The 25909-nt window shown below is 39.9% G+C and overlaps 1 protein-coding gene and 1 long non-coding RNA gene across 9 annotated transcripts in view; one reads left to right on the forward strand and one right to left on the reverse strand.

Annotated features, from left to right (window-relative positions):
- LOC141432771 (uncharacterized) overlaps positions 1 to 25905 on the reverse strand; it is an 89291-nt gene extending 63386 nt beyond the window's left edge. Inside the window, exon 1 of the long non-coding RNA XR_012451861.1 lies at positions 24713 to 25905. This is a non-coding gene — a long non-coding RNA (uncharacterized lncRNA). The remainder of the gene's footprint in view (positions 1 to 24712) is intronic.
- Positions 1 to 25909, forward strand: part of Atpalpha (sodium/potassium-transporting ATPase subunit alpha) — a 65850-nt gene that overhangs the window by 37118 nt on the left and 2823 nt on the right. The window contains exons 2-15 of one of the 8 annotated variants that reach the window (XM_074094519.1): positions 1318 to 1425; positions 11145 to 11225; positions 11819 to 11950; positions 12106 to 12276; positions 12392 to 12613; positions 13732 to 13950; positions 14428 to 14608; positions 14974 to 15231; positions 15531 to 15880; positions 16335 to 16586; positions 18238 to 18449; positions 18615 to 18798; positions 19408 to 19623; positions 21458 to 21552. In XM_074094519.1, coding sequence (XP_073950620.1) covers positions 1417 to 1425; positions 11145 to 11225; positions 11819 to 11950; positions 12106 to 12276; positions 12392 to 12613; positions 13732 to 13950; positions 14428 to 14608; positions 14974 to 15231; positions 15531 to 15880; positions 16335 to 16586; positions 18238 to 18449; positions 18615 to 18798; positions 19408 to 19623; positions 21458 to 21552 — 2582 coding nt within the window. In that variant the 5' untranslated portion in view covers positions 1318 to 1416. Of the gene's footprint in view, positions 1 to 1219; positions 1426 to 11144; positions 11226 to 11818; positions 11951 to 12105; positions 12277 to 12391; positions 12614 to 13731; positions 13951 to 14427; positions 14609 to 14973; positions 15232 to 15530; positions 15881 to 16334; positions 16587 to 18237; positions 18450 to 18614; positions 18799 to 19407; positions 19624 to 20257; positions 20353 to 21457; positions 21553 to 22589; positions 22685 to 25909 lie in introns of those variants that run through there. The other 7 variants (XM_074094520.1, XM_074094517.1, XM_074094516.1 and 4 more) reach the window with 7 other exon arrangements.

Consider the following 25909-nt stretch of genomic DNA (forward strand, 5'->3'; position numbering starts at 1 on the left):
GCAGGACTTGCGGATTTAGGCGGCTATTGCGGCCGCATCGCGGTCTTCTAGCACTAAAACATTTATACCCGCAATTTATACGATTACTTATGACATTATCATAATGCAATGTAATAAAACTGAATCGAATATATTCGCTCGCTATAAAACCGCTCTACTGGCCAATGAAATGTAAGCCGATGTGGTTAAATCGGTGCGTAATAAAAAAGAGTGAAGAGGTATCCGAATGGATAATAGATTAGTTCGATTTACCTATTTGCTGACCATTAACTAGCTCTTAATCTTGTTTAAAATAACTGCTTCTGCTTCTGTTTTCTCAGCCGTCTCTCTAATTAATAAAACACTCGATCTTTCAACTTTTTTTTTACTTACGCCAATTTCGTTACTAGGTTTTATAAATCACAAGATATTTATACCTTATTGCAGCATTTTAAGTTCTACTTAAAATGAAACTGTTTACTATTAATAAAGCTATTTACTACATTATAAAGTATAAAACCATTCGTATGAATACTTTAGGTTAAAGTATTGAAATGATGTGACATAAATTATTCACGTTTTATGCAAGTACTTTGTTTAACAACGAAGCTCGATATAGCTTAGAAACAGGTAACTACGAAAGGAAGTTTCCCCCAGAGAACTCGCCCTTCAGATAAGGACGTCTGTCATTTCTCAATGCAACATTAGGGATGGGCGCGTCGCCGAGACGGCCTTCCGCCCGCGCCGACCACCGCCCTACCGGCCCAGAATGCCTCGTAAAAATTTATTAACACCGTAGCTGTAAAAGCTTTTATGGGTGGATATTAATGAAGGCCACCGTATGTGATTTTTCGCCCATTTTATCGCTACCCTCATAGATCGGGGTAATTAGATAATGTATTCGCGACTGCCCAAGTCCTCGTGTACGGAGATGGGAAGGCTGTCGATCAGCGAAGGCTGTCAACGTGTCGGCTAGCGGCAGTGACAAGTTACGAGCACGGGTGGCAGAGGGCGCCAACGGCAGCGCGGCCGGCGCGGCGGTTGGCGGCGGGCGGTGCATGCGCGCGACGACGGCAGCGGCGGCGGCGCTGGCGTCGTGACGCAGTGTGACGTCAGTGCGCCGTCGGCTCGATACGCGCCGGCCCCTCCGCCAGTCGCCGCCCGAACCAGACCGCCGAACGTCGCGCCTTACGCGCCTCCTCCACCCGCGTATCATACGGGTTTCAGTTCAGTACCACGATGACATAGCCCCAGTGCCGTGCAAAGACTACTTAAAAGCGCACACATTTTAAGTTTTTCGTTGACACGAGGAAGCCGTAACGGTCCCCGTTGTTGCAGAACTAGCGACGACCCACCCCACTCCATTAGAGGGATCGAGGCGAGACCGAGAGGCGGCTTGCTCCTTTTTATCCGCCTTTTTCATACAGTCTAGCGAAAATGGGCGAGGTGAGTGCAGTGTCGCTTCAAGTAGTGCTTACATTGTAGGTTTTTACAGTAGCAAGCCAGAATCAGCGGTAGGTACAGTGCTTTCGTGAAGATGTGAGTGCATGTAGCAGACAGTGAGTGCGGAAGACCTTGCGCCGGTTAAAGCCGCCACCGGAGCTGGCGCTGCTCGTGAAGTGCTTGTTACCCTTGGGCATGTCCCTAGTGTCGTCTTCACCAATTTTTCATGCACCCGTTTCATCACCTTTGTTCCGTCACGTCAACCGTGTTAATCTAACCCGTGCACTTAGTTTCACGTTGCGCTCGGCGCTTTTGAATGCTTTACTGTTTCATAGGCTTGCTTAGTGGTTTTTTTATTTGACTTTTCTTGTAACAGGGTTTTTTTATGATACTCCAGAAAAATAACAGGAAAATCTTCTTTGAAAAATTCGAAAGTTAGTTGTCGGTGAAACGGCGCCGGCCGGGTTGCATAACTGCCCGTATCGATCTGTGCAAGGAATGATATACTGGCTATGGTTTTTCACGTGCCAATCATCACTCATCAACACCCTTGTGTGAATGTTCTTTATCACCGGTGGTCATCACAAACTGACTGATCCACCCATCTCAATGTTTTTCAATAAGTAATTTCATTATAAAAAAATGTACCTAAATGATGTTCCTAAATGCTACAAAATATACTCCTCTGCATATTCCCTACTTCGAATGCACAAAATCATACGTGGTACGATCATACTCACTCATGTAATAAGTACCAACTGATCTACAACGGAGGTAAAGATTACCTTACGAGGCGACCTGGAGGAAGTAGGTAACAGGTTGCGGGAGCCTGGCTACCTCGGACAGGAGCACTAAGAGCGCCGAAGGTTTATTAGAAAATTGCCTCGTCATTATGTCATTTAAATCGCATAGACCACCGTCGCTCTATTGGAGTACTTCCTCTATCCTCTGTGACGACAGCAGCACGCAACAATTAGGATAAGGCACGCGGTTTCTACGAGGTTCCTTGGTTATGTATAATTCTTTACAAGACGCGGCTTTTCTAGATAATTCATCGTAGACGCTGAAGCCGATCGAATAAACGAAAAAACTGAAGGATCTTAATTTCTAGGTAATATTTTTATCAAATTTGCACTGACTTTTGAATAAAATCTGTTTTAAATAAGATTATTACGTCTGCGTGCTCCTTAAACAAATCTGGTAATGGATTCCGATCGAATTATCGTATATGTAACCAATTTATAGCCTTAAGCTGAACTAGTACGCTAAAATACCAAGATGAAGGGCTGACATCAGATAACTTGATTTTTTAAAATTTATAATATCGAATCTAAAAATTCGTAGGCGATATGACCTACCCATGCTGTTGGTTCAGAACGTAAATTTCAAAATTCAGTAATGAATTAGGTTAGGTTAGCATACCTACCTTGCCTTACTACAGCAACTTCTATTGCTGATTTCGCATTCGATGTCTTAGGAAGACATTGAAATAGTTCAAAGTTTTTACATCAAATAGGTAATCTTGAAAATATTCAAAGGTAAGGTAATATCTAATTATTACCTTTTATTAAGAAGTTAAATGAAACTTTTGGCATTGTGTTGTAGACTGAATCAACTAAAATAACGTTATAAAGTTAATTAAGTTACGTTACTGAAAAAATATTATCTTTTGTTTCTAACGATTTGCTTGTTAGTAACATTTATTAAGGTGAATAAACTTAAACAAAACTTATGCAAGGTTACATTTTTGGGAGACAAGGAAAGATCCGTGTGTTATAAATTCGTTTCTATTTTGATCTGCCAAGGCTAAACCAAGTTTATTTTGTACTAGGTATTACAAATTTATTTACACGTGCGTCATAATAACTTCGTAAGATTCGCGCTGTCTTTCTTCCACCATTACCTCTCAATTTCGTTTTCTAGTTTTTTTTTACCGTATAACGGCAAAACCTACTAGACACTGTCAAAATTGTCCTCCAATCGACAGAGCATTATTTATAAAAAAAAAGAACTTAATACTCAATAAGTCGAAGAAATTCCTGTAGTTTTAAGTAAGATAGGTAAAAATCACAGTATTATGAATTATGAACGATCTTGCTTGCATGTATGGTGTATGCAATGACCTCGTTGGAAGGGGGGAAATGAAGAAACGCTCTATAAATAAACTTTTGTAAAGGAAGATTTACCTATATGCTACTGTATATAAAATAAACTGCGGTCCGTACTTTGGTTAGCCCTGGTATTAACCATATTAACATGCCGAGACTGCCAATATTCAAATCGATTAAACGACATGCCTAATACAGTCACCAGCACCAATACCTGACACAACAAGCGTGCATAAATATCTGATACGACTCTATTTCTAGGGTCGGAAGGACGTGTCAGATATTTTTGCACGCTCCGCTGTGGCAGATATTATTGCTGGTGACTGTACATAGATAGTAGGTAGAAATACAAGGGTTTATTGTCTAGCAACGGAACGGCAATGTACTTTTAAAAATAATCTCTAATAACGGGAAAGGTTATAAACAGTTTTTTTATTGTAGAAGTCATTTGTTTGGTAATCACTTATTTTTTACTAGCCTATACCCGCAGCTTCGCTCGCGTAAACCATAGACCTGGCAGTCGAATGTCTTTTAGAAGGTTACCTAATAGTTCGCCGACTATTTTTAGGCAGATTATTGAATGGCAGACAACGTTTCGCCGAGTAGCGGTACGCCGATGAATTTGTACGCAGATGTATTGTTTCGCAGACTAACGATTCGTAACTCAACCTTTAGCAGACTATTTACTTAGCATATGAGTCAGTAAGCCGAACAACTATTCACAGAAATTCGTTTAGTCTATTAATCACTACACATTTTGCACGTTTGGTCGAACAACCTTTCGCTTTTGTAACGGTTGAACTATTATTCAGTGCGCATATCAACTTTTCGCATCTTTTCGTTTCGCATGGGGAATGGCATTCAATACCGCGAATATGTCGCACGACTGGATTACACTATGGCCTCATTGGCATTTTTACACGCCGTGCTGACCGCGCATTCTTTATGATTTTCTTATGTACCCTCACAAGTTTTAAACGTATAACGCAAGTAATAAACGTATTTTTGACCATCATTTGTATTTATTATATATTGAAGTCTAAACAAACCAAGTTTCGCGCGATGCTAGCAGTTCGGTTGTTGGTCGCAATTCTACCTAACACTCCTCCTCGCTAACGCTCGTCGTTGCACCTAACTACATTTTGATAACAGCTAGCTAAGTATACAATAGTCAACTCAGTAAAATCCTACTTGTCGTTTGGCCGATTTTATCTACGCAGATTACGAAATAAAAATCGACTGAACATTAAATCTACTTATCAATATGAATGCCATGTGATAGTTGTTCGGTTAACTGAAACAATTACGAAACAAACAATCTACTAAACGTAAATCTGCTTATCGCTATTCTTCCTACCGGCTACTCGGCGAAACGAATAATAGGCGTAACGAAATTATATCAAAAATTGCTCAGCCAAAAGAAAAATCTGCCAATAGTTGTCTGCGAAACGAAAATCTGCGTATTTAAACTCGGCGAAACGACAGGTCAACCTTTTAGAAACTAAGTTATACATTAAAATAAGTAAGATAACACACAGAAAATAGCAAAAGCTGGGCTGGGACTGGAATTAGAACCGAAAATGAACTTACTATCGCGAATACATCCGGTGAAGTACCTAAAATTTGTAAATACTTCAGTAATTGTTTCTTTTTACCCGACTGCGAAGAAGGAGGGTTACGTGTGTGCGTGTATCTAAATGGCGGATTTTTGGCGCCAAATTGTAAGTTTTAAAAAAATGGTTTTTATTCAAATCTAAGGGGTAGGGTATCAAATGAAAGGTAATAACTAGCCCATTCTAAATATATATGGGTTATAATAGTTTAAATCTACTATTTTCAAAGTACTATTAAAAAAGTTGAAAATAAAACAATAAATTTAAAAATCAAAAAAACCCGACTGCGTTTAAAAATACCGAAAAGAAGAAAACAAGTCTAGTGGGCTAGAACGTTGTTAAATAGCTAACTTAAAGTACAACAGTCGGGACCCATTTCAATCGTGACACGCTCAAAAATTCTTACCTAATGGGTCCCGACTGTTGAACTTTAAGTTAGCTACTACTGAATAATAGTTTAATTAATTCTTTAAATCTTGTTAGTTGAAATTGATCCACTTTCAGTGGTCAGATTGGCTTGAATGTAAAGTACTACAGTCGTATAAAAATTTAGTACCTAATAAAAATTAAATTTTTAACAAAAACTTATTTGACGTTCGCACAAATGAAGATTGAGATTCTATTTAATATTTCAATTCACATTCGTTTCACTCCCACTTTACTCACGACCTGAAAAAAAAAAGTCTTTGTTCGTGACATAAAATATTCAAAATTTTGAGTTCTTCGTCAACATTGCGACTAATAAAATAACCTACAGAAATCTGATAGTTATAATTAGCGTATATTTTTCAGGGAAGGATTTTAGATTTTTCCATTTTTTCCTCAGATAACCGCGTCAAGTGAAGAGTCACGTAAAAAAAAATACTCGGTTTTGTGAAATAAGGAATTACCCGAATTTCATAAACAAGTCCAATAATCCTCATAATTCTATTCTATTTAGATGGTAGATGAGTTAGCGTTGCAGGACTTATTGTTTGTTTATCGAACTGTACGGATCAATTTTAGCTTTGCCTCCTAAATCAATTTTCCCCAATTACTGTTTTCGTATAGATTCTATCGAACCAAATTAATTAAAAAAACCGAAAGCAAAACTCGTACAAACTTTTGTTCAACCAGAGGCTATTTGTATTGTCTCCCGCACGCACGCAATTGCATTCATTGTTTCTTTCCACCTTCATCTTATTATCACCATAAATCGGTCGATCCGTTTAAGAGCTACAGTGCCACAGACAGAGACACATAGCGGTCAAACTTATAACACCCCTCTTTTTGCGTCGGGGGTTAAAACTTGTAATAGGTGAGCACAAAGTATCACTGTATGTAAATTGTATCAGTGTTTTAAATGGTTGAATTAGACATTAATCTGATCATATAGTATAGGAAAAATGGCATATTTTGGCGGCAAAATATTTGAATCAATTAAACTTTGTTTATAATTTTTTGCGCTGAATCGAATGAGACCATACTCATAGGATCAGTATTTTGCGAGATATGAAGGGTTTCTGTTGAAACCATAGAACACTAAAAATCAATTACCAACAATACTTGTTTTTTTGACATTCAGAAGTGCTTGTTATAGCCTAAATTGAATAAAGATATCTATTTTGACTTTGACTTTGAATAGTTTCGCAAGATATGGATTTGATGGTAATACTGATTGCTCTCAGTGATACTAAGAAGCCTAACATACATTTCCTTCAATTTCGCTCTTGTCTTGACTTAACCATTACAAGGTGCTCTTTTATTAGATTTGTTTGTCACACGTTGCAATTAAAAAACAAAAACAGAAAACGTCAAAAGAATATTTGAGAAGCTCTCCAAAATCCCCAATCAGAATTCGGCGCGATTTGTCCGGTTGTGATTGGATTTCGTAATTGTATGTACTTGAACCAAATTTAAATTTGTGCGTTCTAAATAATGGATTAGTAGAAAATCGCATGTGACCAAAGTACAGACTGACCACGGAAGAATAAAAACAAGAGACTGACCGAGTGGGCATCCTACACCAGTGTTTAATTTTTAGGGTTCCATACCTCAAACGGCAAAAGGGAAACCCTGTATAGGATCACCTGATTGTTCAAGTTTGACAGCTGGTTCTCTCTGTCACCTCTATTTTCTAGGGAATGGGTATAGGAAGTGAGTTGAAATTAATGTGGGAATGAAGGCGAGTCTGAACGAATGAATGATACAAGAGGGCGGATTGAATGAGTGGAAGTGTGGAGTGAACGGTAAGATCGAGTGAGTCAGTGATACGATCGGGTTAACCTAGCTGCTAGTTTGTGTTTGCTATTGGTTTTTTACTTTGTTTAGTTATATTATTTAAATAAATACCTAATACCAGTGCCTAATACAGATTAATATCAAATAGCGCCAATAGTAATAGGCTGCGAAGTGCACTTTTATTTACAGGCAAAATGGTACGAACAGGTCACTTACTACTAAGCTTCCGCTGTCCATTTGCCACAGCTCTTTATAGGAGGTATATTTGAACTGTGATAGGTATGGTGATTTCATGATGATTTCTGTGATACATACAATGATAGCTCTTGTAGTGATGTCAAAAAGCGATAATCTATTTTGACAAAGGTATGTTTGCTGCTTCAGAGATCATTGTAAAATTAGTGTACCAAAAACAATTAGAATTTTTAGTCGCTTTAGTCGATTTCGATTTGCACTTGGTTTGTACATTTAAATAGAAAAAAATAAGTTACTTAATCAAACTTTCTTTAGTCTAGAAATTAACAATACTCTTAAAAATTCATAAAATTTAACAATTTTGTTTGGAACGTTAATGGAAAGTGAACAAGTGAACAAAGTGGGTTTTCCCACTAAAAGCTCACTAGAGCATCCTTTCGACATTTTTAAGGTTCGTTCACCCACTTTTTGTTTAGTCTGCCAATAAAATGCTTTACCACTACTAATTAAGTCTGCTAATAAAATGCTTTACCACAACTTTAATCAGTTACCAGTGTCATTGTGATAATTAGCATTGTTTTCATTACTTCGTATCGCTGCCAAAAACTGCAAAACAATTATTCATGGACTCTACACGGCATTAGTAAAAAAAAATTTAGTTTTACATGTGGTCCACACGGACTACCTGATCGTGAAACATGCGACGCACTCTTTAGATGAGTTCAGTTAAATATAGCGTTTTGGCATGCAATGGCCTACAGGCGCGTCGGGATAACGTGTATAGCACACGCCTCATTACATCAGTTAAAAATAATTGTCTCATTCATACGTCACTCATCTACTACGATAGTAGCCACAAAATATCGGTATAAAGCAGTTTCGTGACCGTGGCAATGGAAACGCGGTCACTGGCTCACTCGTTTGTTGGGAGATCGATGATTCAAAATAATTATCTCTCTTCGTCTTTCATAAAAGATTTCGATAAGATTATTTTACAAAAATATGTATAACTTATTATTAATGTTTTACCTCAAAGTTTACGCGAATCCAAAATTATGAATTGAATTATTTAAAAAAAGAAGAGCGCTTCATGCTTTCCTTCGTTTTCGGAAAATTTGACACGCGACCTTTCATGCCAGTAGACTGTAACACTTGATAAAAGTACAAAGGTATTTGCAACTAACACGAAACGTAAAGTATAAAGTCTATTAAAGATAAAATATAGTGTAGGTATGTCGTTTGCCGAAAGACTGGCGGGTTAAAGCAACCATAGTTCCCGGGAAATATAAATCGGTGTGGTAGGAAGGGTGGTAGACCTCTTTCTAGATGGCGAGACGAGATTGATTTCATTTAGTAAGATTCATGGGAGTATTCGAGTATTACTGCTGCTGATTGAGATATGAGGAAGGATGAGTGTGGCTTTTACTCAACAGTGCTTAAAAAATGTGTAACGGGTTATGTTGAAGATAATATCAGCCTGTTTACGACTATGTAACCCTTTGTACTCCAAATTTAATTGAAACCGTAGTAGCAAAATTTCCCGAATGCTTTTTTCCCACTATAGTTTTTTTACTGAAGCTTATTTTCACAGTAGCGTTCTTCCAATCAGAATCGACTAACGCGGAGCTCCTATTTTTGTGTAGTTTTGGCGCTTCGGGCCGATGCAAACTATGTTTTTAAGAATTATATCGGGCCGTTGGTAGCTACTTACCTACCCTTCGGGTACGATATCCCAAAAAGCTTTAGAGACGCTCTCTAAATGGTGACCTATTTAAGCTTGAAAAAAATTACGTTTTGAATAATCCTTAAACCCGTTTTATGGTAGATATAACTCTATGCCTCATTTAGCAATTTCGCACCAGGGAAATGATGGCGATAACGGTAATGGGACATTCGGCGTTACGTGATCGTTTCACGGTAAAATGATCTGCCTATCTAATAAATTGCCTTAAGCAAATGTTGAACTTGCACTTACATTATGTATATGTCATTCGACACGCGCCACAGAAGCTTCTCCGAAATGTCCAAGATCATTCGTCCCTTTTGTGTCTAATTTGGCCCATTTATCACGTGCACTCGTCATCTTGAAGGTTCTCCAGCAGGCTCAAATTATATATTGTTAGTTCTCGAGGGAGAAGACTTCGATTTTCCATTAGATATTTCGGTTTAACCTTTGTAGAGATTATAAATGCGGTCGCTGGGGCCTGGGGTGGCAACCTTGTGTTATCTATTTATGTCGAGGGTAGAGGGTAGCGCGGGTGGCGCGCGCGGCCGCAGTGCGCCGGCGCGGTGCGGGGCTTATGTAACGAGCCGGCCCCGCGCCGCCGTCGCCGCCGCCGCACCCGCGCCGCCGCACGTCTCCAGGCGCTCGTGCCAACGTGCACTCGCACCCCCTACTGCCGTACCATACCCTACCACCATATGAATATTTCATCGCACCCTCGTGTCCACCTTTTGAAGCGGACATCCAAGATGCTAATTAAATCCCTCGGCGATTACGTCCCGTAAACATTCCTTTGAACCCTAAGCCGTTTCTTAAGCCGCGGTCCCCGTAAAACAACACTGCGCCCGTTTCGTAATTGCCTGCCTCGTGGCTCTCTTACCCCCGTTATTCTAGTTATTTCCATGGTAACCTTCGCGATAATCCAGAGCGCGGTTTAATGAGGCGCGCTATGAAAACGTTCATCAATTATCGACGGTGACGCGTGCCTTGTTTACGGCAACGGGACCGCATTTAGCCGCTGACATTCAGATCTACCGCTGTACGTATAGCGAACAACACTTTTCGCAAATTGCATGGGCATTACGGTTCCGTAAGTCTAATTCGGTATGTCAGTTGCTATTAATGGTCGCTGTTTGAATCTTTCCCCTCGATGATGATCTCTATCAACGTCCCTTTTCGCTCTGCGAATAACTGTTCCGTATTCACGAAATCGCAGAGATGTAGGTACGCGATGAACCTGGGTATGAGTGTAGAGTCGGTCATGCATCGAGGCGCGCACCGGCCTCGCAAGCGCTCTCAGGTTTGCATACGCAACTCAACTGTGTAGTTCAGATCAATTGAGCGCGCTGGTCCCCGCGCTGGCAGGACCGCGAGCCCGGCAAGGTTACCGGCTCGGACGCGCTCCCTGTTGCCGCCTGCGCTTGCTGATCGCTTTATTGATTGCTTTTCAGCCTTTACGTTCTGTAGGGTATTGTTGATAATGTAGATCAGTCAGTATTTATTGAATTTCAAGGCTTGTCTTTATAAAGTTGGTTGATACTTATCATTTATTTATTAGATTTTTCTAATTTTAGAATTACACTTTCAAATATTTTTGCAATAACAATCTGGAACTTTGATCTCTTTGAATATTAGTGTTCCGGATTGTTTGGATTTTACTTATGAGCATTGATATCGCATGGCTCCACTGTTTCCTTATGTTACTCTACCTTTAAACTTGAAGTGCTATTCTTTAAATGCAACCGTGACCGAGACGAGGAGTCATGCTTTATCGCGGTTTGTCTCACATTCATCCCTTCACCCATGTGCATGGTCCATAGGACCGCCTTGTAGAATGTGTCTAGCCCCTAGTTGTGTTTGCAGCATGGCCGTACCGACTCGTACCGCGTCGCCACGATCGGCCTCATTAAGGACGATAATAGAACTGCCGACGGACAGTACAAGGTTTTTATTTACATTCCATCTTTCATTTTTACTTTACTCCAGTAAGTGGGGATTGACGTCAGCGGATGCACCAAGATGCATTGCCGTCAGTCCTCGCGTATACATATTGCATGCTTTTTGATTCACTCGATGATGCATTTTGTTTTATTCCTCCATTTTGATTAAGTGCTTGGGTTTTTAAATGGTTTCAAATATTAGGCGAATTGTCTCTTTTTAATTTAAATACAAGAATTAAAAAAAAATAACGTTACAAAACTTAACTTTAAACTAACTACCTAACTTAAAAACTTAATACCTACTATACCTAGTGCCATCCACGAAGACGCATGATTTTGTCAAAATTAGACATTAATGACATTGTAATAAGAACCACGGCACGCGTCATCGTGAATGACTCTACCTATAAATTAAATCTAAAAAGGCCCCCTTGGCATGGTGACCAAGAGGCTGGCAGCATTCTCTCTTTGAATGGCGATGGCGATTCGTTGAGAGAGATAGCTGCCAGCCCTTTGGTCTCCAGTAGTGTCGACCAGGCGCTTTTGTCATTTGTTTGGTTTCGTTCTTATTTTTGATTTGTGTCGTGTGTGTTACAGACTCGCCGGAAGCCTCCTGCGAAGAAGCGGAAACCAGGAGATTTAGATGACCTTAAACAGGAGTTGGATATTGATTTTCACAAAGTAACTCCCGAGGAACTTTACCAAAGATTTCAAACACATCCAGAAAATGTAAGATCACTTTCTAATTAGCTAATATAATCATATTCAATGTCATTACATAAAGACAGTGATGACAGATCAATGATGTCCTTAAATTTGACTTGCTATTTTAATTCCACTGCCGGATTTTGAACCTTATCAATCTTTAACATTTTTTCCTCTAGGGCCTTAGTCACGCAAAAGCGAAAGAGAATCTTGAAAGGGACGGTCCAAATGCACTCACGCCACCTAAGCAGACGCCCGAATGGGTGAAATTTTGTAAAAATTTGTTTGGAGGCTTCGCGTTATTACTGTGGATTGGTGCTATTCTATGCTTTATAGCCTATGGAATTCAGGTCAGTTAACTAATATCAAAATTACGTTAATTAAATTACGTTAATTAATATCAAAATTACGTTTCAGTCGCATACTCTTATGGTGAAGAGTAGGTAATTTTGTCGTTTATTCCAGGCAAGTACCGTTGAAGAACCAGCGGACGACAATTTATACCTCGGCATTGTATTATCAGCTGTCGTCATCGTGACGGGCATCTTCTCGTATTATCAGGAAAGCAAGTCGTCCAAAATCATGGAATCGTTTAAGAACATGGTGCCGCAGTTCGCTACCGTCATCCGCGAGGGGGAGAAGCTGACGCTCCGCGCCGACGACCTGGTGCTAGGTGACATTGTTGAAGTAAGTGCTCAATTTAGGCCACTTGTAGACGTCCGTTGTTGCCGGACTTGCGGTGTTGTATGGCTAAGACGCCGGACAAAAGTTCGATGCATGTACACTCGTTCATTGTAAGCCACACAACACTGCAAATCCGGCAAAAAAACGTTCCGTTGTCCGGTGAAAACAACGGACATCTACAAGAGCCTTAGAAGCCGATTCGCAAGAGCTGGCTGGCACGAATGAATTTAACGAAAATAATGGCACTTGTCACTGTGTGAGTACCGTTCTTATACACTATGGAGTGCATTGAGTAGGCAGGAGGGTAGGCAGCCTGCTCTGCAATCGACCCAATGCACGCCAATGATTATTGATACAGGGGTCTACTAATATTTTATGTAAACGAGTATAATAGAATACTTCTTATAACACGAATATCACTTATTTAATCATTTTTTGATGACAGCATAGACGTTATTCGTTCACTCTTCAATCCGTTCGTGCCAGCTCTTATGAATCGACTTGTACTGACTGATAAAATAACTACTGTCCGTTGTACTCTTTCGTTCTTCTCCGATCTAATAATAAGTTATTGTTTACATATAAGCCATCGCTTTTTTTGATTTCGTAACTACGGTATTGTTTTTGCTTGGATGGAGCAATTACTTTTTCCGTAAGCAGTAAATGCCGTAACTAGTCTATTGGAAAAAATATTCCGATAACCATTTTAGGTCGTTAGGATATTTTAGGTACCTAGTTAGGAAAGAAAAACATTAAGTATTTAATTTTACTATTTACAAGAAATTTACATTTCTTATATTTTTCATTGATTTGACAACTTATTTTATTTATATAAAGACTTATTACAACTTAATGATACGACTCACGTACAATCACCAGCATCAGTATCCGACACAACAATGCGTGCATAAGTATCTGATACGACTATCTCTAGGGCTGGTAGGACGTGTCAGATATTTTTGTACGCTCCGTTGTGGTTCGATATTAAATGGCAGACTAGTCGTACACACTCGGGTCCTTATCTTATACATTAAGTCCGTATTAATGTCCTAGTAATTTATTGAAAAACAAACTGGCACACACGCTCAGACACTCAAACGTTAACACTCTGAAAATTTCAGGTGAAATTCGGCGACCGTATCCCTGCTGACATTCGGATCATTGAAGCGCGTGGTTTCAAAGTAGACAACTCGAGTTTAACTGGCGAATCGGAGCCTCAGTCCCGCGGTTCAGACTTCACCAATGAGAACCCGCTTGAGACCAAGAACTTGGCTTTCTTCTCTACAAACGCCGTCGAGGGTACCGCTAAGGGAATCGTCATCTGCTGTGGAGACAACACTGTGAGTTTACTATGTTAATTTGTGCACTGCCATGGCGAGGCGTTGAATTAAATGTAAATGTAATGTTTTTTGTTTGTGGGTTTTAGACGAAGATTTTGCATTGTCAAAGTCATTTTATGTCGCCTAGACCCAGCAAAAATACGAATTTTACGACAATGAGAAGTGAAAAAGATATTTATTTATTTGATACCTTGATGAAAGTACATTTTTAGTTGACATAAAATAGTGCCTGTAAAATAAAAATAAACTGTAATCTCAAATACCGTACACAGTGAAGCAAGAAGCGTTTTTATCTCCGACGTTTTAGCTGTAAATGCTTACATGTAAATTTCTTGGCAAAAAACTTAAAAATCACCACAGTATTTTGCCTTTATGTTGATTCAATCTAAATAAATCAAGCAACATGCCAAAGAGGCACAATGTAATCAAGCCGTATATCTATGATCGATCCTAAAACTGAGTTGTTACTCTTGTCAGGTCATGGGCCGTATCGCAGGCCTGGCGTCCGGCCTGGACACGGGCGAGACTCCGATTGCCAAGGAAATCCACCACTTCATTCACCTCATCACCGGCGTCGCCGTCTTCCTCGGAGTCACCTTCTTCGTTATTGCGTTTATCCTCGGCTACCACTGGCTTGACGCTGTTATCTTCCTTATCGGTAATGATCGCTGAAAATGAAACCTTTTTTGGACAGTCTTGTAATAATACCATGAGAATATCAACTAAGTCTGGGTTCTATATATGTTCATATCGCTGACTCGTAAAGTATTACATACCAGTGATGGAACAATCTAGCTAGAAAATTGAAGCCATTCATTGACAGTAACCATGGCAAATCGCTGCAAACAGACCCCTTAGCCGACACCGACTTATCCTACTCCGACACTTTGTAGGTTAAGTTACACTCCGACACTGTGTAGACATGAGCTGCATCAGAAACGAAGTCTTCTTTTAACTTTATTATTTACCTTGCATTGTATATTATTATATATTCTGTTCAATAACACGTTATCGTTATTCCAGGTATCATCGTTGCCAACGTGCCAGAAGGTCTGCTCGCCACCGTAACTGTGTGCCTAACCCTCACTGCCAAACGCATGGCCTCCAAGAACTGTCTTGTCAAGAACTTGGAAGCCGTCGAGACCCTCGGCTCCACGTCCACCATCTGCTCTGACAAGACCGGCACCCTAACCCAGAATCGGATGACGGTCGCTCACATGTGGTTCGATAACCAGATCATTGAGGCTGATACCACTGAAGATCAATCTGGAGTACAATATGGTAAGATTTTACAAATACGTCCTTTTTATGTACCTTGATTCTGCTGCTGCCTTCAGCTCGTTTCAGTGATGTTTCGAAAGGAGACAAGATCTGTTGGCAACATCTTGGTGTCAATCAATTCGACAACGTCGGTCAGCAGGCGTAACACAAAGTGGCTCCCTATAAGATGGACAGATTACCTGGCTGTTTATTCCAGACACTTCCTATGCCTGTATGAATGTTCATGCTAGAAAGAAGACGTCTCCGAGTTAACGATAAAGTATTATTATTTCTATTTACCTTACATATCTCTTCCTCAGATCGCACCAGCCCCGGATTTAAGGCCCTTGCCAAGATCGCAACACTATGCAATCGCGCTGAATTCAAGGGCGGCCAGGACGGCGTCCCTATTCTGAAAAAGGAAGTTGCTGGTGACGCGTCCGAAGCCGCTCTGCTCAAGTGCATGGAATTAGCCCTCGGAGACGTGCTTTCAATACGAAAACGCAACAAGAAAGCTTGCGAGATTCCATTCAACTCCACAAACAAATACCAGGTGTCCATCCACGAGAGCGACGACCCCAGCGACCCTCGCCACCTGCTTGTCATGAAGGGTGCCCCCGAAAGGATCCTAGAACGATGCAGCACCATCTTCATTGGCGGAAAGGAAAAGGTATCTCTAAACAAAATCATTAACAAACCTTGTTATGTAACGTTTCAAGAACAAAGTATTTCATAATCTCATCTCCCTTTGTCAGCGAAAGAGTAATTTAGTTAGGGACGCTCCCGCTAGAACTTACGCAATGCGGCTGCGAAAAACTTAATCTTGGGACTAACTAACACAAGATTGAGGCTGAAGTGTACCGCGTTCTGAGCTCGTTTACACCACATTGGTTTATGAATATAGCTTGGGGATTTTTCGGAATTAGTGTTAACGCGAGATTGATTTGATTACTTCTGAATCTGCTCTTTGGTTTTGCGTTTTCTTCTCGTTCCGGGAACAAATATTTGGGTTTAACAAGACTACTCTTATAAAATTTAATGACGATGCTATTGAAAACTGAGTTCCACCTAGCATGTTAGATTCTGATTTATACTGCTATACTAATATCGAATTTGTTCCTAAGGTTCTCGACGAAGAAATGAAGGAGGCTTTCAACAACGCGTACCTGGAACTCGGCGGTCTGGGCGAGCGCGTGCTCGGCTTCTGCGACCTGCAGCTGCCCTCTGACAAGTTCCCGATCGGCTTCAAGTTCAACCAGGACGACCCTAACTTCCCCCAGGAGAACCTTCGCTTCGTCGGCCTCATGAGCATGATTGATCCGCCCCGCGCCGCCGTCCCCGACGCCGTTGCTAAGTGCCGCTCCGCTGGTATCAAGGTAGGATTCATCTTAAAATATACTTATCGTTATTATCATATCAGTTGTAGGACTTTTCCACTATTGGACATAGGTCTTTCCCATAGACCTTCAAGTTGCTTCGATTGGAAGCGGTTTTAAACCGCAGCTTTATCCAGGTCGTCCGTCCATATCGTTGGTGGACGACCTACGCTGCGCTTACCTATACGCGGTCTCCATTTGAGAACTTTTCTGTTAAACATGCTAGATATTTCGTACTGAAAGGAAACAAAAGATTACAGTGGCGTGGCGCGGATGAACGATTGCCTAGGGTATGCAGCATAATATGCATAACACTTAGGACCAGAAATACGAGTATAGACACGCCGAAAGTACGTAACCCTACAAATTCGAAGGTTATAATCCCAAACATTAATATACACATTTTCTCGGTACTAGATGTATTCGGCAGTTTTTTTGATACTCGTACTCGGCTGAATAACTCGGTTCCATTGATGAGTATACTCGATCTAAATAAAATTTTTATTTAAGAGGAATCATAATACGTATTATAATAAAACAGGCTGTTTTTAAAATGTTATTAAGAGTATTTATTAATAAAAAACACAAAAATTAGAATTATCAATTGTAAATATTTCAGCAATGAATACGCGGACCGAATGCGATTTTCTTTAAAACAACAACTGAATTATTTGCGAGGGAGAAGGTGGGGATTCCCGCGACGTTCGCTCGCGTTGGCTGGTAGCGCCATGCGAACCTGCAGGGCTACTACGAAACTCGAAGTTCGTGTCGTGCGGTCCCTCTGACACTTATGCTATTTAATACGAGAGCTAGAGGGACGTTACGATACAAACTTCGAGTTTCCAGTTACGTAGTAGCTAGCCTGTCCTAAACCTGTTTTCGCGCCCCAAAACTGAACCAAGTATACTCGGTACTCGGTTACTCGGTAAAAGTTGTACTCGGCGCATCTCTAGTATTCATATTAATGGAGATTAATCGGAAACAGATTCTAATTTCCTCTCATCATGTCAGATAGATAAGTCAATTTGCTTTCGGATATTACGTTTGCCTCGTTCAATCAGAATAATACGACTCGCAAACTTTGAAAGGTTAAAGGTCAAGACTCAAAAGGGTTCTTAGGGTATCTTGTTATAACTCTTGAATATTCCTTTTGGAGTTGGATTAGATGGTCAAAGTAAAAGCTTATAATGTGCAACTGGCATCACAGGGACCAGTCTGAAAACCAACGTCGGGCAACCAAGACCAGCACAAGCTGAGACTGGGGACCCATTGTCCTAATTTTTTGTTTCTCCAACAAACATGGTTTTTATCAATGTCTAGTTTTAAGTTATGGTTAACAATATTGTCGACAAGGAACATTGTTTCTCAAATCAAGATTATGTCGATATCATTTCCGATAAGCCAAAATAACTTCAGCTCTTTCTTAACAAATAAAGCGTTTTAACTGCAGTCAAATAAAAACGCGTTGATCTATAATAATTAACTAACTAATCTAAGAAATGAAAATATTTCCACTGCTATTTAAATTCCGTTGTTTATCCATGAGCCTTATTTACGGTGTTTTCCCTCTACCCAATCGATAAATATCTCAACACGATCACTAAGCCAACAATTAAACTTACCCAGTTTGAGCACACACTTCCCCTTTCAGGTCATCATGGTGACTGGTGATCACCCGATCACCGCCAAGGCCATCGCCAAGTCAGTAGGAATCATCTCCGAAGGCAACGAAACTGTTGAAGACATCGCCGCCCGCCTCAACATCCCTGTTTCCGAAGTCAACCCGCGTGAAGCCAAGGCTGCCGTCATCCACGGAACTGAACTGCGAGAACTCAACTCCGACCAGCTTGACGAAATCCTCAAGTGAGTTTTCAACTAATAAATGTTTTTTAATCGAATAAGGGGTTATGTTTTGGCGCCGTATGGCTTGACTGAAACAGGAGTCAAGTTAAGCAACGACTGATAATCCAATTATTAATTTGAAAATGACGAAACACGAACTTAAATTAAATTGTGTCTTTCAATCAGATATCACACCGAAATAGTGTTCGCCCGCACTTCGCCGCAACAGAAACTGATCATCGTGGAGGGTTGCCAGCGACTCGGCGCCATCGTGGCCGTGACCGGTGATGGTGTCAACGACTCTCCTGCTCTTAAAAAGGCTGACATCGGTGTTGCCATGGGCATCGCCGGCTCTGATGTGTCCAAACAGGTCCGTATACTGAAAACTCTTGGGGATCAAATCATGAAAAAGCTAGCTATGTTGTTGGTGGATATTAGCATAAAATCCATTCCCGGTGCCGACGTCTAAACAGGCCGGTCGCTGCCTTTTGCAAACTAAAAAAAGCCGTTAAAGGCCGGCAACACATTTGTGACTCTTCTGGTGTTGCAGATGTCCATGGGCGACGGTAATCGTTTACCATCAGACGATCTGTTTGCTCGTTTGCCCCCAATACGATAAAAAAAAACTTGGGTTTACAGGCTTGTAGCACAAAGGTGGTGAATACTTCCTAAAAGGCTTGCTCTTTAAATTGTTTTAGGAATAAGCGATTCTCGCTCAACACACCAATGTTACACATCTCAGAAATGTTTCATAAAATTTTTTTTTTTTACCAAATCATCGTTTGACGACACTATTTTTAGCTATATTTACTTTTTTAAAAAGCTACAAAAGTACAGTCACGATTAGCAGTTAGTAAAATATTTAATAAAATGTTTGACAAACGATAGATTTGGTAAATTTGTGCTGATGAAGTGTTTGTATCACATTCAACTAGTCCAAACGTTACATACATACAATACGGATTCGGAACATTTGTAGGCTGCCGACATGATCCTGCTCGACGACAACTTCGCGTCCATCGTCACCGGCGTCGAGGAGGGCCGACTGATCTTCGACAACCTCAAGAAATCCATCGCCTACACTCTCACCTCGAATATCCCCGAAATCTCTCCCTTCTTGGCCTTTATCCTTTGCGACATCCCTCTACCTCTCGGTACCGTAACTATCCTTTGCATCGATCTTGGAACTGACATGGTGAGTTCTACAGTTTTAGTCCATTTATCTTTCTGTTGGACTGTACACTGAAAAGTAAAAATTAATGACAATTGAACCTCCGAATCACTGATTGGTTTTATTTGAAAGTTGTTTGTTTGAAGAGCTATTTCAGCGTACAGTGAGTTCATCGTGTTTACAGCTCTAGCGATTACCCGATTATTAATCTTTTAACCGCCACGGTCGGCCACAGCCGTCAAATTTTTTTTTCTGAAAATCGTTACATATGCGCCACGAAATGCCGACATGGTTCCTACGGCACTTTTTTCAATTGTCGTGTTTACCGACCGTGACGGTCAAAGGGTTAAAGCTGTGAAGATTTATCTTTCTGTGTATTTGTTATAAATAAAATTAAAAAATCCGTAACTTCTGTTATATTTTAAAAAATTACATGAATATGTTTCGCTGCCGTAAAATGTTATTAACTATCGTAGCCAAACTAGCTAGACGTAATAAGGATAATATACAAACCTACAAAGAAAAAAAGTTCTTTTGACGTAATCTAAAAAGTATGTCCTTAACTAGAGTTACGGATTTTACTATTTTTCTTAAATTTTTAGAAAAGGCTGACCCGAACACATGAATTTAGTTATATTTATATAGTTATTGACACTAGGTACCAGCGATTGCGCTCGCTTACGAGGAGGCGGAAGCGGACATTATGAAACGTCCACCTAGGAACCCATTTTGCGACAAACTTGTCAATGAGAGGTCTTTATTACATGCTAAATACTACTTATGTTGCCAATAATTAACCGATACCCAGCTAATAACTAAACGTCGCTATTGTCTCGATATCGTAACAATTGGGTGTTCTGTTGCTGTTACTCCGTAAGGCTTGTTTTTATGTAATCATAAGATATTTTATCCTGTGTGTTAACAGAATTGTTTTAATGAATTATGATTATATAAAATTATGGTGTTAAAATAAGTGTGAAGCGTAGCATGATTCTACTAAAACAAGAGAGGGAACTAACTCAGCTTCTGTGCGAGGCCTGGAGAACGATGGCCGTTGGGCTGGAGCTCGCTACTCCAGTAGGGGCGAGATAACAATCATGAGAATGTGTTTTGCCTATTTTAATCCTCGAGCCGCGCCAAGAGTGGCGCTTGTCGAATGCGGTGTCCCTGCCGGCGGTCCGATACCATTGACCAACAGTTAAAACAGACACAACACACCATAGGTACCACAGTCACCGTCATCTCATCCCATAACCATCCGTCAATGGAGCCCCCCGAAGCTCATAGTGATAATACGTCATTCCCACCCACATCTATCACTTTCAAATTTTGTGTTTAACATATTGGGTTCCCGACTCGACAGAAGTCACTACCTACATGATTCACATTTTTGTGTTATAAACATCATTTCTATAATAGTTTTAAGCGTTCAAGTCGTTGTAACCGCTCGCTGCTTATTTTGTCTTCATAAGTAAAGGGGAAGCAACAAGGTCAAGTGCTCGAATCTGAAGACAGATGGCAGCACGTGCGACCTCGCTATTGATCGTTTATTCGAGACAGTACAAGAGCTCATGCCTTATGTATGACAATAAAACCACTTGAAGTCTATTGCATTAGCAATGCAGTTTTATGCCGACATCCTTGTACTTCATTGGGCGCTCACTAAAGGATATTGGGGAGTCAGTTTATTGCCAACGGAGCTTTTGTTTACTGAAGAGTGGGTTCCATTTATTTGGTGTATGGTATGAGTATGAGTAGCGTGCGGTTGCAAGCGGCTTGCTATGTGTTGGATGTTGTCACGTGACACGCACCGCGCTTGTCGGGCGGCCTCTGTTGCTCACATCGCTAGTGTTTGTAGGTGCCCGCCATTTCCCTGGCTTACGAGGAGGCCGAATCTGACATTATGAAGCGACAGCCGCGTAATCCTTTCACAGATAAACTAGTTAACGAGAGGTAAAACATCACGAGTGTTATTCGCACTCGTTCAAAGATTAATCTATCTATCTGCTAATTTGCTTGCTACCACGTGTACGTTAGTCTTCAATATTGAGGTCTGGTTGTTGCTTGCAGTGTGGTAGTACCGTCCCTCCACCACAATAGCTCTCCGTGGATATTGAAGGCGACAAACGCACAGCTCCTATTTTCTGCCTTGCGTTGTCTTATACGTTTTTCTCTATTAACGACCCTTTTAACATAGCTTGATGTGATTAATATTCATGGAAGAATGTGTTTTAAAAGTGCCACGACGCCCTCACACGCCCTCGTCCGACCCTAATCATAAACACATTGTTTCATTTAGTTGTTTGTCGTTTTTTATTAACACTTATTTATGTACGGTGTAATGTATGTGTGGTCGTAAAGGTAAGTTTTCGGTGTTTCCCTGTGCCTATCTGCCGTCTCTGCACTCTCATGCATGGATTATGAAAACATTATCAATGGTCTTTCGTACTACTGTTGTCTTTCTGTATTGTATTTGACTTTTTATCATTTCTTACCGCTCATAACCTCACCCTAACACAATATTATTTTTTCACATGGTGTCGCTCTCATACGATCTCTTCTCACGTAAGGAACAAGCTTCATCACACCATTATGACTCGTAATTACGTCATTCAGGCCTCTTACACTAACACATATTTGTATTATATACGTAATTTATATGACCACTCGACAGCCTAGGGCTTATTTGTATGTAACTTCTTTCACTAGAGTAGTATTTCAGATTTTACTATTCATCTTTTTAAGGTCGGTAAAAGCTATCGTATCTGATATGTGAACACGCCAATTTTCTACTTTCATACTAATTAATTTATACGTAATTTAAGCAAATCTAGATATACTGTACTTTTTTATGAATATCATTTATTATTCGATGTAGTTTTATAGTATAAGCGGCCTAGCCAGGTTGTGTAGGTACGTAGGTATATTTTATGTATAAGTGGTTCGCTACGTACGTATTGGTATTTCCTGATTGCTTGGTGTTACCGAAGGTGCCTGCTATATCATTGGCCTACGAAGCGCCCGAGTCCGATATCATGAAGCGGCAGCCGCGGGACCCTTACCGTGACAACCTCGTCAACAGAAGGTTGGCCCCGCCTGCACCGCCCGCGCCCCGCGCAGGACACGCTTACTAGATACCGTTCATCTGGCTGCTACTGTTACACGGCAGCCGACTATTACGTACCTTACGCGGCACTAATATGGCCGACATTCAACGCTAATAGCCCGGCTGTTTGTAATTCGACAGTGCCATTTGAACTGGATGTGGAAGAGTGATTATGAAAAGCCCTCCCCCCTGTGTCCAGCACGAAACGATTCTTTATTCTACTCTCGTGCGTCCCATGTAAAATATAGTTATAGCAATATCGTTGTGTCCAAATACGTAATAAATATACGAAACATATACACCGAAATTCGCCATGTTTTGTTTCTACGTTCTTCTAATAGTTTTCTACTGTTATTTTGAATTAGAAATTGCCAACTTAGTCTAGATTTAGACTATCCTACCTCTGTCTCTATATAATCTTCACTCTTCCATATTTCAAGATTAATAAATTGTTTGTCTGGTGACACTACGCAATGCAGTGTCTGAGCAACTGCACGATTAGAAATGAAATAGAACGTGTAGTCCTCGTCATAGACGCATTAGAACATTCATTTTGTGTGTGGAATTGTCGTAATTGTCCAAGTAGATAACAGATACTATTTAATTAATTATTATCAACGTTTGTTTTAAAGGAATGCCGTAGGCAAAAGGGTACCATTTAGTGAAATCGTAATATTTTTTCACGTATTTATGTTTATGTATTTTCATTTTATATTATGTAGAAAGCACGTTAGCTGCAGTCTTTAAGCTACAAGCGCTTTCGACGCCTCACACACACATAACACTTAATTAGGGCTCCTTGGTTAACGCTGTATACTTGCGATTGCCTGTCTACCACTCTATTCGCTAAAGCTTACTTCGCGCCTAGGTTCAGAATTACTTGTAAAGACAATACTGCATTTTCTGCTACCGGTAGCGGTAGTCGAGTATTGTGTACTTCTGAAGCTGGGTTACTTTTTTTATTGATCTTAATTTACTTTTAAATGATTTAACACATTGTAGTTTCGACATACTGGGTGTTGTACAGTGTGGATGCATGGGTGTTGTATAGTAACATTGCATTTAGTTGATAAACAGTAAGTGCATTGGAAGCGTTTTGAGTTCTTAGTCTAATAATCCTCCTACTAATATTATAAATGCGAATGTTTGTTACTTCTTCACGTTGAAACAGCTGGACGGATTTGGATGAATTTTGGGAAAACGTTAATTTATTTTTTATCCCGATATTCCCACGGGATAGAAATAAAATCTCGAAATAACAACCGCTGGGCTTAGTCATGAAATTTGCTATATAGGTAGCTGGGCCTCTGGAATAACAGATAGGCTACTTTTTATACCGATATTCCCACGGGATAGGGATAAAATCTTGAAATTTCAACCGCAGGGCTTAGTCTTGAAATTTTAGACAATTGTTCTCAACACAACCTCAATGAAGACCACGATATACATTTTGGGAATTCCCAGGGAAATTATGTAAAATCCTGGAATCTCAATTGTACAGTTTACGCGTGAGAAGCCGCGGGTAAACTCGAGTGATTTTATATTTGTCGATCGAAATCAACGAAATTATGTTACGTCAGTGAACTTTTCCAATGCACTATAGATGATTGGTGTTGCTACTTAATTGAAGTAAAACTCATGAACAGACTTACTTTAAATAGCATAAAAAAATATATATTTTTAATGTTATTTGTACACCACGGAACAGAAAAAAATCAAGAGCAAAAGATAAGTCAACCAGCTGGAATTCCGGTCTAAAACAGTATTTGCTGTCAAAGCGATTTTTTATGTTTTATAAATTAAAACTTCACAATGCCTGCTATCGAATAGAGAAACAATTTTTAAGCTACCTTTACAAATAACAAAGTTATAATGGTTTGAAATTCTAGATTAGACAGAGAAAGACATACTTGCATGTGACGTCACACGCAAGTAGTGCCATACTTGCTGCATAGAAAAAAGCGTTTGAAAAAGAGACAAGTATACAGTGTGTATTTTTGATACTACTACTACCTCGAACTTTAAGGGTAGTTAGTGAAGGCCCTAATAATCATATTTTATTATGTTTTAGTAAAAAACTTTGACTTAATTATTTTTCTTACAAAATTAATTAGCACGCAATGTATCACTACGTGATACTGCTTTGTTTTTATTCAAAACGTCGCACTTGTTGACGTGACAGCTGTCACAGAACGTTTCTCTCTCGTATCAAATTATTGTACGCATTACATTGCTGCTCCAAAATATTTCAAAAATTAATTACGCTCTGGTAGTTAATTTTAAATTAACAATTTATTTTGATAGTTGTTCACAGCACTTAAATCTTCGTCTGGTTACAGTTTGAGGTAGTATCAAAAATACTCTATACTCTGTATAGATTTTTCAAAAAAACATTATAAATCCAATTTCAACCGATAAGTTTTGTCTTCGCTGAACACCGTCTGTATATCTACATTTTCATAGTATATACGACATGGAAAATTCAGGAGTTATCAAATACCGTATTGTTCTCATCTTCTTTCTGTCACACTGTATGAATGAGGGTAGAAAAAGATAGTGAATGCTATCGCGAAGGCTCAGGCGTTAAACAATACGGCCATAGACCTTTTCTTTGCAAATTATAAATTGCGTAGGTACACGACATACAGAGGGAAAAATCTCCTTTTATGAGTAAGCAAGCATGTCTGTGCCGTAACACATTATTATGACAAAAAAACAGACATTTAAAACAACATATGACTATTTGAATACATTAGAATTGTTTTAGTAGACTACATGTTTCTGCCACTTGAAGTGCCGAAATCAGTTTAAACTTCCGAAAATCTAGTTATGTCATCATGAAGCTACAACCATGAACCATTGACTGCCAACATTTCACTGTGTATTCCAGTGCGGCAGTGTCAACTTCCAGTGACAGCGGTATTGGTAGATCTATAAAGTTTCTGGCACTTTCGCTTGTATTTATTTCTTTTCCGTGGCAAACATTGTTTCAAATGAATTTTACTTCAAAAAAGTGCACCTAACCTAACTATTACCTCCGTTACTCTGTATGTTTTACGAATTGAATGACTGCTTTTCCTAGCTACTGAATTAAATACAGTGCCAATTAACTTTAAAACTGCACAATTAATAGAAGGCGGCACTTTTGGAATCGCTTGCAAACTTAAGCGATACCTTCTCGTTGTGACACGTATGTGTGATGGC

This window comes from Choristoneura fumiferana, chromosome 11 (assembly GCF_025370935.1).
Source record: "Choristoneura fumiferana chromosome 11, NRCan_CFum_1, whole genome shotgun sequence".
Lineage (NCBI taxonomy): Eukaryota > Metazoa > Arthropoda > Insecta > Lepidoptera > Tortricidae > Choristoneura > Choristoneura fumiferana.